This window comes from Hyperolius riggenbachi, chromosome 9 (assembly GCF_040937935.1).
Source record: "Hyperolius riggenbachi isolate aHypRig1 chromosome 9, aHypRig1.pri, whole genome shotgun sequence".
NCBI classification, from domain to species: domain Eukaryota; kingdom Metazoa; phylum Chordata; class Amphibia; order Anura; family Hyperoliidae; genus Hyperolius; species Hyperolius riggenbachi.
The window spans coordinates 89941445-89959975 of record NC_090654.1 but is presented as its reverse complement, the minus strand read 5'-3'; the positions used below and the strand labels follow the sequence as shown (position 1 = coordinate 89959975).

At 45.2% G+C, this 18531-nt stretch overlaps 1 protein-coding gene across 1 annotated transcript in view; it reads left to right on the top strand.

Annotated features, from left to right (window-relative positions):
• Nucleotides 1-17343, top strand: part of LOC137532552 (cytochrome P450 2D17-like) — a 68823-nt gene extending 51480 nt beyond the window's left edge. The window contains exons 8-9 of the mRNA XM_068253181.1: nt 292-433; nt 16327-17343. Of these exons, the coding sequence (XP_068109282.1) occupies nt 292-433; nt 16327-16508 (324 nt within the window). The 3' untranslated portion in view covers nt 16509-17343. The remainder of the gene's footprint in view (nt 1-291; nt 434-16326) is intronic.
• Nucleotides 17344-18531: the final 1188 nt, after the last annotated feature.

Below are 18531 nucleotides of genomic sequence, written 5' to 3'. Positions count from 1 at the left end.
ACCAGCACCAAAGACCTACAACATCATCTTGCTGCAGATGGTGTCACTGTGCATCGTTCAACCATTCAGCAAACTTTACACAAGGAGATGCTGAATGCGAGAGTGATGCAGAGGAAGTATTTTCTCCACGCACAGCACAAACAGAGCCGCTTGAGGTACGCTAAAGCACATTTGGACAAGTCAGCTTTATTTTGGAAACTAAAATAATTTTAGAGTACATATACAGTACATTGCACAGGAATACACCATGCTGGTTAACCTATATTTATGACTATGTTTATGTATTTAAAGGGCATCACCATTTTCATCAACCTCTCCTCTGTGCTGAAGGATGAGCAGGTCTGGGAGAAGCCGCATCAGTTTTACCCAAAACATTTCCTGGATGACAACGGCAAGTTTGTAAAGAGAGAGGCGTTCATCCCATTTTCAGCAGGTAAATCCTCTCCACTCTCCTTTATGCCACAAAACTATTTTCTGTGGGCATAGAAAGTTTTGCCACCACTAACACACTATTAAAAATAGTACAGTATATCCATAGTAAAATCATATGCATTAGTTTGCTTTTATATCTTCGTGTCACTGCCCTGAAGGGCGGCTTCAAAACGTCAAATGACCGATTAATAGCAGAAACAAAATTTTATAAATTGTTTCAAAGCTGTGCAGAAGGGTCTGAATAAGGACAACAACTTTCTATATTGGTATGAGATTGATGATATATGAACTGTCTCAGCCACTCTAGCTGAACTTGTGAACTAAGAATTTACAATACCTCTGGGTCAATCCTAATACCAGGTCTGTGAGCAATAAAGTAAACAAGGATCCTTATCTTACCCCATTTAGATGGTCTGTTTGTATTAAGGCATCTTAATGATGTATTTATGCTTGAAAAAAATATCTGTTTTCCCTTTTTGATGTTGCACGTATAAAGCTGTCTGTACCACCAGCTTGCAAACTAACAGGATGTAAACCTGACGAAGGCTGCAAGGCCGAAAGCTTGTTTATTCTTATTCATTTGTAGTTAGCCAATAAATGGTATCATCCTGATTTAAAACTTCTTGATAAGACAAAAAGGGACATGATTTTTCAAATCATTTCTCAGCTGTGTTTTAAGGACCAGTTCAGACGTACATGAAAAAAGGGCAGCCGGAAATTTGGGCGCCCAGAAAAGCTGATAGCAGAATGTCGGTAAATTTACCAATATTCTACACTTACAGTGCAAATGACAATAGTAAATATTGGTAATGGCTAATGATATTTTACTACAGCTAAACCAAATCCTATTCTCACAATGGACCCTCCGTCTACCGATTCCGAACCTTAACAATCCCCACCCATGACTAACCTCAACCTCCCCCCCCCCCCCCCCCATTTCATGCGCCATCATAGGCGCCCACAGAAATAACCGGCTATGGTGGTAAATTTGGGGCGCCCGATAAATATCGTGCGTTGGAGACACCCATAATGTAAAATAGGGTTATAAATAGCGGGTGCGATGCTCAAACTTCCAGCACACCCAGGCATCCGGATTTCCCGCTTCCCTAGTTCAGACTTGTGGTGCTTTTTCATGCACTACGGGTGGAACATATCATAATTTGCTTTCCACAACTGTTCATATGGTGATGAAGAGTCGGAGTCAAGTAAACAAATAAGGAGGAGGAGGAGGTGGGTGTAAATAAACCATATTTATATTATTCATTTATAATTGCCTGTCTGTGTTTCCAAAGTGATCTTGGTTTGCCAATGTCATATACTGCATTTACTGTATACTTGAGAAAACACAAGCCTGATAGCAGTCCAAACTCCTCCCCCAGGACAATCATCCACATGAGGTAGTGAGGTAGTCAGTCACACAACTCGGAGATCTGGGCCAGCAGAACGGGAGTTGTTTCCCCAGCAACAGCGACCACCTCCTCACTTCTATGGAGCACAGGGAGGTGGTGGGCAGGAGGGACAGCTTTGTGCTCAGAAAGAAAAATCAGCTGGTGTTCCCTCCCAGTTCATCCAACTTTTTCAGGTATGTGATGATTTGATAGAAGGAGGTGTTTAGACAACTTAGCTTGCTGTCTTCTCTAGTAAGCAGTATCTCACATTGGCACAGGAAGACAGCTTTTCATAGCCAGAATACCCTGTCTCTAGGTATATAGGCCTTTACCAGTGACAGTCATAACATTCTGAGAGACAAAGACAGCTTTTATTTATGGTATTTAATGTTTTATGTACTTAATCATTTGTAGGGTTAAAAAAATAAAAAACAAATGAAAAACAAATGACATGCTCCCTAAGTCTTTATTTTAATTAACAAAGAGTATATATAGTAGAAGATCCTTGAATCAAAGTTTAACCACTTGCCGACCGCGCACTCATACCGCGCGTCGGCAAAGTGGCAGCTGCAGGACCAGCGACGCAGTACTGCGTCGCCAGCTGCAGGCTGATTAATTAGGAAGCAGCCGCTCGCGCGAGCGGCTGCTTCCTGTCAAATCGCGGCGGGGGGCTCCGTGAATAGCCTGCGGATAGCGTCCTGTGCAGCCCGGATCACCGGGAGGGAGAGGTAGGAGAGGGAGGGGGAGAATGTCGCCGCGGAGGGGGGCTTTGAGGTGCCCCCCCCGCAACTAGCCTGCACACAGGAGCGATCAGACCCCCCCTGCACATCATCCCCATAGGGGGGAAAAAAGGGGGGCGATCTGATCGCTCTGCGTGCCCTCTGATCTGTGCTGGGGGCTGCAGAGCCCACCCAGCACAGATCCCTTCAAACAGCGCTGGTCCTTAAGGGGGGGTAAAGGGTGGGTCCTCAAGTGGTTAAAACCATTTACATAGTATAATAAAATTACAAAAATGAATAACTTCATATTACTGGTTATCACTAGAGATAATCAAGGAACTGCACTTTTTCAGCATATTGTACAATTCCATACAGGTTGAAACTGAGCCAATGAAAAATAGTAGCAACTGTCCATATTCAGTCAAGATAGGAACTGAAACAAAATTTTCACCATGTCAGGAAAAAACTATCATTGCATTATATCCAGTAATCAGAATGATTTTAGTTCCAAAATGATCAGCCCGTTATGCATGGACTTCAGGCTCACTGTACTGGAGGAAAGATGGAGAGATCTGCCAACGTTAGTCAATCTGCAGTGTCAGGCATTCTGATCTCAAAGCAAATCCATTGACCCATGGGCGTCCGCAGAAAATTTTCCAGGGGGGGGGGGCAAAAAGTGGGGAGCAAAAAGTGGCAAATCCGGGCTGGTGTCGCGCGCCAAAAAATGGAGCTACGTCATGCGCCGCACCGAAAAATGGGTGTGGTCATGAACCAGAATGTGGGTGTGGTCGTGGGTGGAGACAAGTTTACATGAACTAAGCAATGGTGGGACATTAGATTAGGACTGTGGTGGCGAACCTTTTGGAGGTCGAGTGTCCAAACTGCAAAGTCACTTTACTATCACAAAGTGCCAACAGCAATTTAAACTAAATACAAACGTTTTAACTCATACATGAACATTATGGAAAATTAAGTTGAAAATAAACTGTGAAGATAAACAATTTCATCCATCGTACTCCTGAAAAAAATTATTCATTTTTTTAGAACCTCCCAGTTTCATTTTCTGTTTTAAAAAGCGGAAAAAGTAGGTTTAATGCTATTGTCTCATATGATGATGATTCAGCTTTTTCCATAGTCTCGCAGTTAGCAATCATGTGACCCCCAACAAGACAAATTCAGCAATCATGAGGCCCCCCCCCATCAAGACAAATTCAGCAATCATGAGGCCCCCAACATGACCAACTCAGCAATCATGAGGCCCCCAACAAGACAAATTCAGCAATCATGAGGCCCCCAACAAGACAAATTCAGCAATCATGAGGCCCCCAACAAGACAAATTCAGCAATCTTGAGGCCCCCAACAAATCATGAGGCCCCCAACAAGACAAAGTCAGTAACCATGAGGCCCGCAACAAGACAAATTCAGCAGTCATGAGGCACATAAATAGACAGCTTTTCACATAAATAGGCAGAATGCCCCCTTAATATGTAGACACCTCTCACCTGGCAGCAGTTCCCCAAAATACACTCAATCTGACAGCAGTGGTTCCCCAAAAATAGGTAGCCCCAGGTCTATAGGTGTCCCCAGAATAGGTGGCCAGCGGTATAGATGTCCCCAGAACTGGTAGCCAGGGGTAGAGATGTCCCCAGAACAGGTAGCCAGGGGTATATGTGCCCAGTATATGTAGGCAGGGGTATATGTGCCCAGTATATGTAGGCAGGGGTATATGTGCCCAGTATATGTAGGCAGGGGTATATGTCCCCAGTATATGTAGGCAGGGGTATATGTCCCAGTATATGTAGGCAGGGGTATATGTCCCAGTATATGTAGGCAGGGGTATATGTCCCAGTATATGTAGGCAGGTGTATATGTCCCAGTATATGTAGCCAGGGGGATATGTAGGCAGGTGTATATGTCCCAGTATATGTAGGCAGGGGGTATATGTCCCAGTATATGTAGCCAGGGGTATATGTCCCAGTATATGTAGGTAGGGGTATATGTCCCAGTATATGTAGGCAGGGGTATATGTCCCAGTATATGTAGCCAGGGGTATATGTCCCAGTATATGTAGGCAGGGGTATATGTCCCAGTATATGTAGGCAGGTGTATATGTCCCAGTATATGTAGGCAGGGGTATATGTCCCAGTATATGTAGGCAGGGGTATATGTCCCAGTATATGTAGGCAGGTGTATATGTCCCAGTATATGTAGGCAGGGGTATATGTCCCAGTATATGTAGGCAGGGGTATATGTCCCAGTATATGTAGGCAGGTGTATATGTCCCAGTATATGTAGGCAGGTGTATATGTCCCAGTATATGTAGGCAGGTGTATATGTCCCAGTATATGTAGGCAGGGGTATATGTCCCAGTATATGTAGGCAGGGGTATATGTCCCAGTATATGTAGCCAGGGGGATATGTCCGCAGAAAAAGTGGCCATGTCTGTGTGCAGGAGGAGGGGAGCAGCGGAGAGAAGAGGGAGAGCTATGGGCACTCACCTTAGGGGGCTCTCCCTCCCTCTCTCGCTGTCCCCTCGAGAGTCCGGAATGAAGTGTGCAGCGGCTGGCAGCGGGCGGAACTTACCTCCTCTCGTCGCACGCGCCGGATGGATTAGCTGCTACTCTGGCCTGATCCAGACCAGAGTGCGGCACCAGAACTTCCGGCGCAGGAGCGAGAGGAGGTACGTTCCGCCCGCTGCCAGCCGCTGCACAGTGCACACTTCATTCCGGAGGGGACAGCGAGGGAGAGAGAGCCCCCTAAGGTGAGGGAAGGGGGGGGGAGACGTCCGCCCTTCCCCACTGTGCCCATAGCTCTCTCTCTTCTCTGCGCTGTCCCCTCCTGCTGGCTGCGCGGGCACGCGGCCAGGGGGGGGCAGCAGGCGGCCAGGCTCGGGCAGATGCCCGGTTTTGCCATATGTGCGGACGCCCATGCATTGACCAATATTGCATACAAGAGACATAAAAGTCCCAAAAAGTTGCATGTGGTACTACACACAGCTGATCAATTTTGGGTGGCAATTTACTATGTATAATATATATATATATATATATATATATATATATATATATATATATATATATATATATATATATATATATTAGGGACACCAAGAGCCAAATATAGTGTAGTATGTCCTGGCTATATGGGATGAAGTTGATAGAGTACATACAAATATACTCACAAAGCAAGGTTACCTCAAAGCCAACCACTGTAATAGCAGGTGTGGAGATTAGACCTGACCCCACTTGGGATTAAGAAGTCGCTCTACGTAGATCAGGAAAAAAGGGGACGACACTCCTCCACCAAGGGTGAACTTAGAAACATGTAACAGGGATACAGAGGCACCAGAAGAATAAAAATGTCTAAAAAGTTTAAAATTTGTGGCGGCAGTGGTGGACTTACCGTTTTTTTCGCTGTATAAGACGCTCTGGAATATAAGACGCACCTAGATTTAGAGGGCAAAAACCAGGGAAAAACTGTATAAAGTAAACCTGGTGCGTTCATATTTCAGTAGCATCTTGTACATGACCTCCCCCAAATGGTGTCCTTCTGTGTCCTCATGTCTCCTTCTGTATCCCCCATGTCTCCCCAAGTGTCCTCCTGACACCCCCATGTGTCCTCCTGACAACCCCATGTGTCCTCCTGTCTCCCCCAAGTGTCCTCCTGTCACCCCCATGTATCCTCCTGTCACCCCTATGTGTCCTGTCATCCCCATGTGTCCTCCTGTCACCATGTGTCCTCCTGTCTCCCCCAAGTGTCCTCCTGTCACCCCCATGTATCCTCCTGTCACCCCTATGTGTCCTCCTGTCACCCCCATGTGTCCTCCTGACTCCCTCAAGTGTCCTCCTGTCTCCCCCAAGTGTCCTCCTGTCACCCCATTGTTATAAACTGTTCTTATCACTTTGCTTCGACACCATCGTCTCACAGACTGTGAGATCACTTGACTCTCCACACCGCAAACAGGATATAGACTTTCTCAGGCTTCTTCAATGTTTACGTTATTTATTCAAGTCACAGAAAGACAGATAGATACAGTCATCATATCCTAGCTATGCCAATCTTCATGTTGCGTTACAAGCTCGTGATGAGACTCCCTGCTGAAATCTATCAGGTACCTTCTTCCTAACTACGTTACACTAACTACCTATGTACAGCATACATTATATCAGATTACAGAAAGGAAGAACATGCTTAGAAGTCGTCCCAGTCAGCCTTGCTAGCTAGTGCGGAAGGAAGAAGCAGAAGTGAGCTCTCGTAGCTCCCTCAGCCTTTAATACGGACTAGGAAAGAGTTAAATATGACATCATCTTCGCCACCCCCTAGACCAGATTATTGGTGGACCCACTCGTGGTGTCATCATACACACCTACTTGATTAATAATCAATGAGGCATTTGGCCTATATGCAGGACCGTGAATGTTTAGTAAATATGGCCAATGTTTTCTGTTCCTGTGGTTGAGGTCAGAGTAGTCCGATGGCCTTCTTTTAGGAACATGTTCTCAGTATCTGCGTGTATCCTCTGCTACACGCAGACCCTGAGATGCCTCTGCCTGCATCACAAAACCTCTATTTATTTTAAAGGCATACACTGCGGACAAGCCTTTTACATAAAACTCAGGCCAAGTAACTGAGGCCTACTTAAATTATAACAATCCCCCCTAAAACGGCTTGACCCGCAGATCCCAGCGTCTGAACCTCCCAGTACCTGGTTTCTTTTCTTTTATGTTTCACTTTTCGATGTTCGTGCTCACACAACTTCTCTGCTCTAGGCGATTACCCCTGGAAGAAAGAGAAAGCAAGACCTCTTGGTCTTCCTGTAACCAGGCTCTCTGGGGAGGCCCTACTTCTAAGTCCCTCTATACCACATGCTCAGCATTTGCGTCACTTACGTATCACTCACAAACTTGCATGACCACAGAAAAGTGAAACTCGTTTGGTTGTTACAAAACGGAGCAGTGCCAGGTGCCTTCTAAAAGAGCGCCTTTATACAATCAGCTCCATCACAGGTACTACTAAACCTATACCCGTAACCCTGTATATCCCTTAATTTAAACTATTGGTTCAGGAGATTGTTTATGAGGCACCAATCTCTGGACCAGGTTAATTTGTTTTACGTAATTTTAACACGCAACCTCACCTGGATCATGATGCCTAACGTTGTCATCCCCATCCAGATGACCAGTGGGTGTAGAAAGAACTTTGGAACTGCAGAGGCCCAGTCCGAGTGTCCCTGGAACATCACCGGAACCTTTGTCCACCAGGTCAGACTGGAACTCACCTGCTCAATTTTGTGTTCTACCTCGTGAAGATCACCTGTATCATGGTGAAATCTTACCTCTAACTTAGTGTACTGTTTGTTTAACCTTTGTAACAAAATGTGGTCGTCTTGGATCAAAACCTGTTCCCCTTTGTCCCATGTCGTGTTCTCTTTCAGGACGGGAACTACCCGTGAAACTTTGACCTTTAGAGTTCTCTTAACAATTTGAGAAACAACGTCATCCAACCTGGATGACTGGATCCATATGGGATCTCCGCTCCCACAACATGTTTCCCTTGGAAACTCCCCCTTATCGGAACAATTATGAGAATATACCTTGAATGTATCATTAGAACTTATGTTAAAAAACCAAACCTTTCCTTCCGCCACCGGAACTATCGGTTGGGCTTCAGGGAGGATCTTTTGAATGGTAGCCTCGCATTCTGCGTTATTGAGCCTGCAGGCTTCTTCACTAAATTTGACTTGCCCCGGCCAACGCAGGTACTTCTGCAAGAATTGCCCGCATGAGGACAACTCTACTTGCTTCACCTCCCCGTCTAGCACCAAAAAAGGTTGACCTCTCAGGTCCTGGTGTAAGACACGGGTTGAGGTGGGAACTAAGGAAGTAGCGGTGCCTAAAGGAATCTTGCACCGTTTCCCTTTGTTCACCCAAACATCTCGAAGCTGCCATGCAAAAGATCCTTCTCCAGAAAAATTAATATACCTCCCCTTGTCCAATCTCTCGCTGACAAAATATGTCCCCAGCTGTCCTGATTGGACCTCTTCCCCCCTTATGTCCTGAGGCACACTATGTACCTGAGGTCGGGAAGACTGTACTCTCTGCAATCGTTCGATTAAGAGTACCTCTTCACTTACCCAACTATCATGAGGATAAGCTGTTGCATATGGACTGTGTAATATCGTCCCCTGTTGTGACCCGTGTGGTGTGAATGGGGTTCCCTGTGTGGGTTTTCCCTCCCCCGGGACCGCTCTCCCCACCCTCTTTGTCACCTGGAAATGTGGCTTGATCTCGATTTTTACTTCTTGTTTCGAGAACCACCCACCCTCGGCTTTCCAGCCTTTACGTGTGTATAGTTGTTTCAGAGGCACTCTCTGTTGGTAGCTCCAGAGTGTGATGTTGTCCCCTGCGTCTCTCTGGTAAGAGAATTGACGCCTCCTGCTCGTTCCTCTCCACTCTGGAACCATCTCACTCTGCATAACCAAGACAAGGTACCCCTGAATCACACACTCCACCTTTTGCATGTACCCCTTGTACTGCAATGTACTTTTTAACAAACCTTTGGATCGGTGCATCGATTCTGGGAGTGTGGTATTAAATAGCAGATTTACACTGCCATTCAATCCCCACTGCCCGCACACCTGACCCTTCAGACCTTTCACCCACATTGTGCCATGAAATTTGTCTTCTCCTGGCACAAGTGCTCTTTCCCTTCATCCCTGCTTGGTCCATCTGTGCCAAGCGGAGGGAGGTGTCAAAGGATTAGTACCTTTGTCACCCAACATTAACATGCTTGGGCCTTGCATTCTCATTAACCCCCGTATTATACATGAGAATGTCCACTCTTCGTTCTCCTAGGACGGAATGGCAACCTAGGATCACCATCAGCACGGTACTCTTCATTATAAAAGCACCACCTTGGGAAAGAAAAACATTAGCAATTTGCACTATGCTTTGCTCAGTCAGTTTTTTTAGACGTTTTCCGATCTCAGGAACCTCGGTTTTTAGTCTCTTTCCAATTTCAGGAATCTCGTCTTTTAGTCTCTTTCCAATTTCAGGAATCTCGTGTTTTAGTCTCTTTCCGATTTCAGGAATCTCGTGTTCCTCCAAGCTTAGATTGGCATCTGGAACCTTTCGCTTATCCGACTGACATCTCCATCTTTGCTGCCAGCACTGCAGCTGTCTCAATTCCATATTGCCAAACACCTGAAATCGAAATACAAACAAATCAATTCTTATTAATGATTTGGGATTCGCCCTGCGGCTTGTACTCTGTACACTTTAAAATGATCAATATATACCGTAATTGATCTTGTTGTTTTATGGTTCTCATGAACTCTGTTTACTCTTATTGGTAGATTGGAGTTAAACTTCACCCCCCTACCTCAGTACTATCCTCAGTACTTACCTGTTTAAAATATGCTCCCGCGGACTTCACCTTTGGAAGCTCGCTTCACCTTTGGAAGCTCTCACCCCATTGCAGCTCACTCCACATCCCCCCCTATCTGTCCATGCGCGGCCGTCGCATGCACAGATTCCAGATGCCACACCTGTTGCTGCTTTGCAGGTGAGCCTGCAATGCTCTTACTCATTATCGCATTTACTTATCTAGAACTTCATCGCGATACCAGCTCTGCTAGAAGTTCTGTGTGTTGTACCCTCTGATCAATGTTTGCCGTGCCACTCCCTAGACTACCAAAAAAAACGGCTGCCTCCCTGTAGGAAGGAGCGCTTTGCACTTAAACTACACAGGGCGCAGGGCTAAGCATACCAGCGTCACATGCCTGTATGCAGATCCCTGAATTCCCACATGGAAGGTAGTCACATGGCAAACAGCGTACTGATACACTGTCACTCTGTACATGGCAATTCTATCATCTGTATAATTGCCCCATGAACTGCGGTCAGTTTTTGTTCTTTGTGCTACAATTGATAGGAGCTGGAAAAAACATATTTGACCAATCAGTGGACGAAAAAAAACGCACAAAAAAACAGCCCCAGCCCAGCATAGACCTCTCAGTCAAGCTCTGGCCCTGTCCACGACAAAAACCGGAAAAAATCGCTACCACTCTGGAGCAGCGGCGACGGAAACCCGGATTGGTCAACTCCCTTTTTTCCAACTCCGGCACCCCCCTGATGCACTGTCCCCCCCTATACTCTATTGGGAACTCATGCTGCACCACCCATTAAGGTGCCCCACTTACAGGAATAATCCCGTAAGCAACTCAGTACAGACACTTTCCTGACCTGCACTGCTACGTGTGTCCCTGCACCTAGCTGGTGCACTCTTCCTATCCGTGCTCCTGCTAATCCTACCGTAATAGCCTGGTGCACGTATCCTGGCATTCCTTTCCATGGACTCAGGGAAAACCTCTGGGGAAATACTTCGAGAACCGAGACACACAGTAGTATGTCTCTGTATTTCTACCCCGCTCCCTTTCAGCTGCTCTGCCCGGAGCCGCGAGCACAGCCTGACGTGACGTGGATCCCCCAGCCCCTCCTCCCCCCTGCCATGACGTGTGGGGGCCATGACTCTCGGGGGCGGGCTCTCTCCACTGCCGCCATTTTGAGTCCTGGACTGCCAGCTAAGATGGCTGCTCCCATAGCAGCCTCTCGTTTCCTATATCTTAGGAGAGAAAACAAAATACACACAGAACAAACATTTTTATGCATAGTTACACACAGCATCGATACATTTTACCGAGAGTCAGCCTTCCGCTACCTATACTCTCTGGGATGCTTGCCAAACTTGAGACCAACCGCGTCACAGCTGCAATGCTAAATATATTACCTCTTAGCATCACCCAGGAACGTAGAAACCTCTCTCTCCTCACAAATCATCTGCAGTTTATCTCTGCCATAACTCAAACCTACTCAAGCGCGCAGCGTAACTCTAAACCATATTAACAGCTAGTACTGCTGAAACGCACAACAGACAAACTGGCTAAACAACATAACAGATACAGATATTTACAAGCATGGTAGCAGCTCTGACTGGAAATGCGAGAAACTTGCAGAACATCTCACAAACAGAAAGACACTCGCTTTCCTCTTCTATCCCCTCTCTCTCCCCCATCCAGCCCCAACAGACTGAAGCACCGCTGGCTTATCTCCTGCTGCGGGGGACCCCCCCTGCTCTATCTGGACATTTTTCCCAGCCTCTGTAGAGACGGGGAGAAGAGAAGAGAAGAGAAAGAAAAAAAAAAAAAACCTCTGCAACACAGGAACTTTGAATCCTAAGAAAAAAATCAAAACACATAACCTCTGAAAACAGCACTATGCATTTACAAAATGAGAAACCCGCAGCCTCCACGCTGCAATTAACACAAAACACAGAACACATTATCCCCTCTTCATACAATAAAGATAATGCAACATAACAACGTAAATCTTACGTGCCTGAGAAGCGGAGGACTTCGCATGCCTGCCAATTCGACCAGCTTATGGCAACTTTTTCACGACACTGAGTGGATCCCTGGAACTCCTGAGCGTCATCTCTGTGTACCCACACTGCCTCAGCGGATCGATATCCAGCGGCAGCTGCCAGCCGGCCTCGGAGCGTTCCAGTCACCTGCGATCCGGTTTAGGCTATGACTGATGTGCACTTTCAGTCAAAGTTTAACATCCACGAGTGTCGCCGCTGGTTTCCTCGAATTGCAGCCCGTGTGTGCTCGGCTCCCACACACTCACACCAGCTTATCAGTATCAGCTTGATAAGCTTTACAGTCCGTGTCCGTCTATTCCGCTTGTTTTGCTGTGGAATATCTTGAAACCACTTTCTTCGGCCCCGGCCCCGTCTGCCTGTATTGCTAGGCAGGGAAGGATTTCAGCACCACTGTTATAAACTGTTCTTATCACCTTGCTTCGACACCATCGTCTCACAGACTGTGAGATCACTTGACTCTCCACACCGCAAACAGGATATAGACTTTCTCAGGCTTCTTCAATGTTTACGTTATTTATTCAAGTCACAGAAAGACAGATAGATACAGTCATCATATCCTAGCTATGCCAATCTTCATGTTGCGTTACAAGCTCGTGATGAGACTCCCTGCTGAAGTCTATCAGGTACCTTCTTCCTAACTACGTTACACTAACTACCTATGTACAGCATACATTATATCAGATTACAGAAAGGAAGAACATGCTTAGAAGTCGTCCCAGTCAGCCTTGCTAGCTAGTGCGGAAGGAAGAAGCAGAAGTGAGCTCTCGTAGCTCCCTCAGCCTTTAATACGGACTAGGAAAGAGTTAAATATGACATCATCTTTGCCACCCCCTAGACCAGATTATTGGTGGACCCACTCGTGGTGTCATCATACACACCTACTTGATTAATAATCAATGAGGCATTTGGCCTATATGCAGGACCGTGAATGTTTAGTAAATATGGCCAATGTTTTCTGTTCCTGTGGTTGAGGTCAGAGTAGTCCGATGGCCTTCTTTTAGGAACATGTTCTCAGTATCTGCGTGTATCCTCTGCTACACTCAGACCCTGAGATGCCTCTGCCTGCATCACAAAACCTCTATTTATTTTAAAGGCATACACTGCGGACAAGCCTTTTACATAAAACTCAGGCCAAGTAACTGAGGCCTACTTAAATTATAACACCCATGTGTCCTCCTGTTTCTCCCAAGTGTCCTCCTGTCTCCCCAAGTGTCCTCCTGTCACCCCCCATGTGTCCTCCTGTCTCCCCTAAGGCTCCTTCTGTCACCCCCAAGTGTCCTCCTGTCACTCCCATGTGTCCTCCTGTTACTCCATGTGTCTTGCCCACCAGTCTCCTTCTGTCTCCCCCATGTGTCCCGCTGTGGCTCTCTCCCCCCCCCCCCCACCAAATGGCCTCTCCGCCCTCCTCTTTCTATCTCCGACATGCCAACAAAGTTTAGCAAAACAAATTTATTTACAAACTCCAGTGGAAAATGCAACAGGTTTTGCAGGTATGACCCCGCTTCATCAGGCAATAGGTAGTAGTAGGTACAGTGCAGGTCTTGGCTCAGCTACAGACCTGCACTGTACCTACTCCTACCTTTTGCCTGATGAAGCGGGGTCATACCTGTGAAACCTGTTGCATTTTCCCCTGGAGTTTGTAAATCAATTTGTTCTGCTTAACTTTGTTGGCATATTGTTACACTTGGTGGTATATTCTCCACAGTCAGCACATGGTGTATATCCTGACGTGAAGGAGGTACACACGCTAGCACAAGGAACCAGGATATCCCCAGTTTAGTGGACGAGAGGACTGACTCCAACAGGAGATGTGGCGCTCAGCGCAGGCGTAGATTCAAACAGCCACAAACAATCCTTCCACTATAGTGGCTCAGTGCAAGGTAGCGCTGACTGCATAAACCAGAACTCAGAAGATCAGGACAGGTAACAGAATGAACGCTTGCTTAACTAGTCACTGCTTAAGTGACAGCAAGCGTCCATAACAAGACAGACTGGAATGAGGCAGCCAATGCGATTGCAGCGGTGGCGGTGCCTCACAAGGACAGGACAGAATAGTCGGGAAATAGAGTCAAAGAAGGCAGACGTAATACACACAAATATACAACAGGTATGATTTCCTAGCATATTACGATTACAGCTATCAATGAAACTACAAACGACTGACTGACATATGTATATATCGGCGATAAACCGAATATATGAGATAAGCAAGGAACACTAACTAAGAACTGGAGCAGGACTAGGAAGGATTCGCTACTTCTATGCAGAAGTGAGCGCAATCCACGCAAGGTAACAGGAACAGGACTGAACTAGCTAAGCACGGGTGATCACGATACGCGCAACCTACCAAAACGTGCTGGAAACTGACTGACTGAACACAGGATATAAACAGTTCGAGTAGGTATATATCAGCGACACTGATGTATCAACGTAGCACGAATACAAGGAAAATAACAAACACGCTAGTATGCATATATATCGGCGATGAACAAATATATGATGCAAGACTAGCAAAGTAACAATTACTGATAAACAGAACAGAACTAGGACTCACTGACTCCTACGCAGGAGATCAGTGCAGTCCACATGAATTAACATTAGAACTATGAACACGGTCTGGGGCCAAAGCAGCAGCAGCAAGACAGGCTTATGCTGAAGATATGATAGCCCGAGGAGCCCTGCAGGAAGCAGATCTTTATACTGAGGTCATCCAATGGGAGCAGACATGCAGATTCCCACACAGGTGAATCATTCAATCCTGAGCTGGCCAGAACTGCAGAGCCACTGCAGATGGAATCAGCAACTAGTTTGAGTGCAACCCAAACTATGCAAGCAAATGCATGTACTGACATCAAAAACTGATTGTCTTCAATAAAACTGCAGCCAGCAGTACATGCTGCAGACGTGATCATAACACATATCTTGTGTCTGTTTGGAGGAGGTAAGTCCACCACTGCCTCCACAAATTTTAAACTTTTTAGACTTTTTTTTATTCTTCTGGCTCCTCTGTATCCCTGTTTCATACCCTATACATATGCCCACATGCACCTAAAAAGGCGCTAGCTTCACAAAAGGCCCAAGATTACAAGTCACATTATTTTCAAGCAAACTTGAGTTGCCATTTCTTAACAGAAGTGCGTCACGACACACCTTGACGCATAACGCGTGGCAACTGTGCATTGGGTCGCAATGCACTGTTTTGTCGCAATGCAATGCAGTAAGTGTGGGCTGCAGAAAAAAATATTTCATGGCTATGGCAAAAAAGTTGCACTGCATTAGTGCATCAGTTTCAATGTGATTTAAAGCGGACTCAAACCAAACATTTTTTTAATTCAAATTATTTAGTTGCACCACTCTGACACATACAAATATACATAAACACTCCTTCAAGCCTATGAGCATTTCAGTGCATGCTTTTCACCCTTCTCTTTCCATAACTAGGGTTATACAGGTGGCAGCCATTAGCAATTCCTCCTTTGCTGGACACCATCTACTCCACCAGTTTGCCGGATTATTTGCCGGCAATATGAAAGGAAGGGAGGGGTTTCTCCAATAAGTGTAAAATATTTTATATTTGCCATCATGCAGCTGAAAAAAGGCTGCTATTTATTATTATAATTTAGAAAATTGATTTTATTTCTGAAATCTTGTATTTTTAGTTTGGGTCCACTTTAACACTACTTGATGCATTTGATGTGTTAAGGGCCCTTAATTTGACCTAACACAACACAAATATGGAGGCCACTATTTTTATTCACTTTAGTTACTTGGCTATCATGCTGATATTTCAGAATCCTTAGTATCTGAGTCACACCTGGAAGAAGCGTGCAGCAGTGTAATTTGAATACTAGTCTGTATACTTGTAAAGAAACGAAAGTCAACAGGGGCCACAGCAAGATAAAATACACTAAAATCCGGTTAAAAAGGAGGTAGCGGTGGACTTACCGGTAACTCTGGGTATATGGCACAGGTAGTCCATGTTTAAAACACCTTTAATTTAGACAAAACATTCCAACTGCAACATATTTCACAGGAATGTCTGTAGCACAGCACCTTAGTCTATTGCTCTGTACTCCTCAGAGAATCCCACATTTTTGCATATTTCATTACATACCTGCGACAACTACATTATATTGGGCTCTCGGTTTTCTCTCCCCACTTTTTAAGTGGTCTATATACTTGTTCTGGGTCAGTAATTTAGAAGGTATTAGAGACAAAGAATTAGCAGACTAGTACATTTTCAAAAGGAATAAAGCCTTTAATAAGGTGGTTTCCATATTTCTATTACTCCCACATTCCTTTAAGTTATGATGAGGTATCCATGTTCTTCTGTCTTCTCTTGCAGGCCGGCGGGTGTGTTTAGGGGAGAAGCTGGCCAGGATGGAGCTGTTTCTGTTCTTCACAATACTGTTGCAGCAGTTTACATTTGAGATTCCCAGTAAACAGCCTCGGCCAAGAGATGATCCAATCTACGCATTTACATTGAGTCCACATCCCTATCAAATGTGTGCTGTACCCAGAGTATGATAGGCTGGACCCAGGAACACGTCTCCATCCTATTTACTATGGATTTTCTCTAACACTTCCCCTCCATCCAACACATCCCCCAGTATGCCAGCTTCATCCACGGATCAGCCATAACAATAAACCACAGGTGATGTGATTGACACTGATTATCTTGTAACTATGGTACCTGTAGAGGGGAGGAATATATGAAGCAGCAAGTGGACAGCCTGCTCTTGAAGGAATCTTGAATGTGTTGGAAGCAGAGAAAAATGGTCATGAATAAAGATCTGTGACTTTGTCAAGAACCAAATTATAATGGATAGATGACTGGGTCCGAGCATCTCCAAAAAAGGCAGGTTTTGTGGGTTACAATGTATGCAGTGGTTAGTACCTACCAAAAAGGGGGACCAATACAATATTAGACAGGTGGTTTAAATGTTCACATGGCAAGGTGTCCAGTTCTACAACCTGAATACAGTGTCCATGGATGCGAGGAAGAACATTTTGGGGTTTGAGTTCTAGAAAGTCACAAATGGTTCCAATTTGAAACTGTTAAGTAATTTTATCATAAAAAATAAGGCAGTTCCATTGGATTGAAAATTACCTGGATATGTGAGGACCTTTATAGAGTCCTTTCACACGGAAACAGTTGCTCTCAGTTGGACGGATAACGGACATGCAGCCTAGTGTCCATGTTTCCCTATGGGTCAGTTCACATTATATGCATTTTAACTGACAACAATTCACAACGCACAGTTATGGAACAACTGATCAGTTAAACCGCATCTGTTTTTCAGCGTTCAGGGTGAAGAGGCCTTACAGTCATTTTAATAATACAGCATTGCATTAGAAAAAGTCTTCTGTTGCCATTCTGCCATCTTTTTATATTACTTGTTGAAAGTGAGATTACTAAAATCAATGATGTGTAAAATTTCTACATACAATAATTAAAGTGAAAACAAGAGATGTGAAGAATTGTTTGTTGATTTGTCTACAGACTCTCACAGCTTTGCTGAAAGGGTAGTGAGTTAGTGTCTCACTACTCTCATGTGCACATCGATGGTGAAAACCAATTTATCAAGGCTTTTCTGGAGTTATCATAGGTGAGTTCTTGCAGTGGGTTAGAGTATAGAAATGCAATAGCATAAACTCTAATTCAGAGCCATTTTGAAAGTCCTCATTATAATCACATATAAATCAAGGAACAATTGCTAACTGCTTTCTCCCATTCACATGCCTTCAGGGAGCTTCTGCAGCCCCCTCCTCTCTCTCTGCATCCCCAGTGAGGTCCAGTGAATATGCCTGCATGTGTTTGATAATGACATCACACATGGCACGCTACAGTCTTTGCATGATGACGACATCACACATGGCATGCCCCTGTCTGATAGGCTGAGGGCACTTACACCCACAGCCTATTCACCAATGGGAGGGTTGGCAACAGTGTCAGGTGGGACGGGGTGGAAGGTAGTAGAGCAGCCAAATAAATAAAATAAGGGGTGGAGCCACTGTGGCACTTTGGGATTGGCTGGTCTCCAATCAATGGGTGTCAATGGCACCCGACCACAGAAGGGAGGATCAATAGAGGTAAATTGCTTTTATAAACTATGAATGACATTTTTTCCCCCTAGGCTGATAATGGTTTACATATGAACTTCCTGTTTACACGCCAACAAAAGAAAAATGTGCACAATCTAATACAAATAAACAGGAAACAGACCAGAAACTAGTTGTGTGTGAAAACCCCTGGCAAGGGAAACTCCTGAGCTTCAAGGAAAACCCGAAGTAGGCATGAACTTTGCTGGCCAAACTTGTGTACTTACACTGCAGTATCCATTCCATCATCCTACTTTGCTCATAACCTGGTAAGATTTACTCCACTATACAAAGTCAGCAGTCAAAGTAACTGGATGGAGCTTGACCCCGATGCAGTGCTCTCTGCTCACAATGTGACTTTAAACCCTGCTCACCTCTCCCTTGAAAGTAAGGGCGAGAGAAGATGGAATGAAAAAAGACATCACACTGTGGTCGGAGACTGCCAATG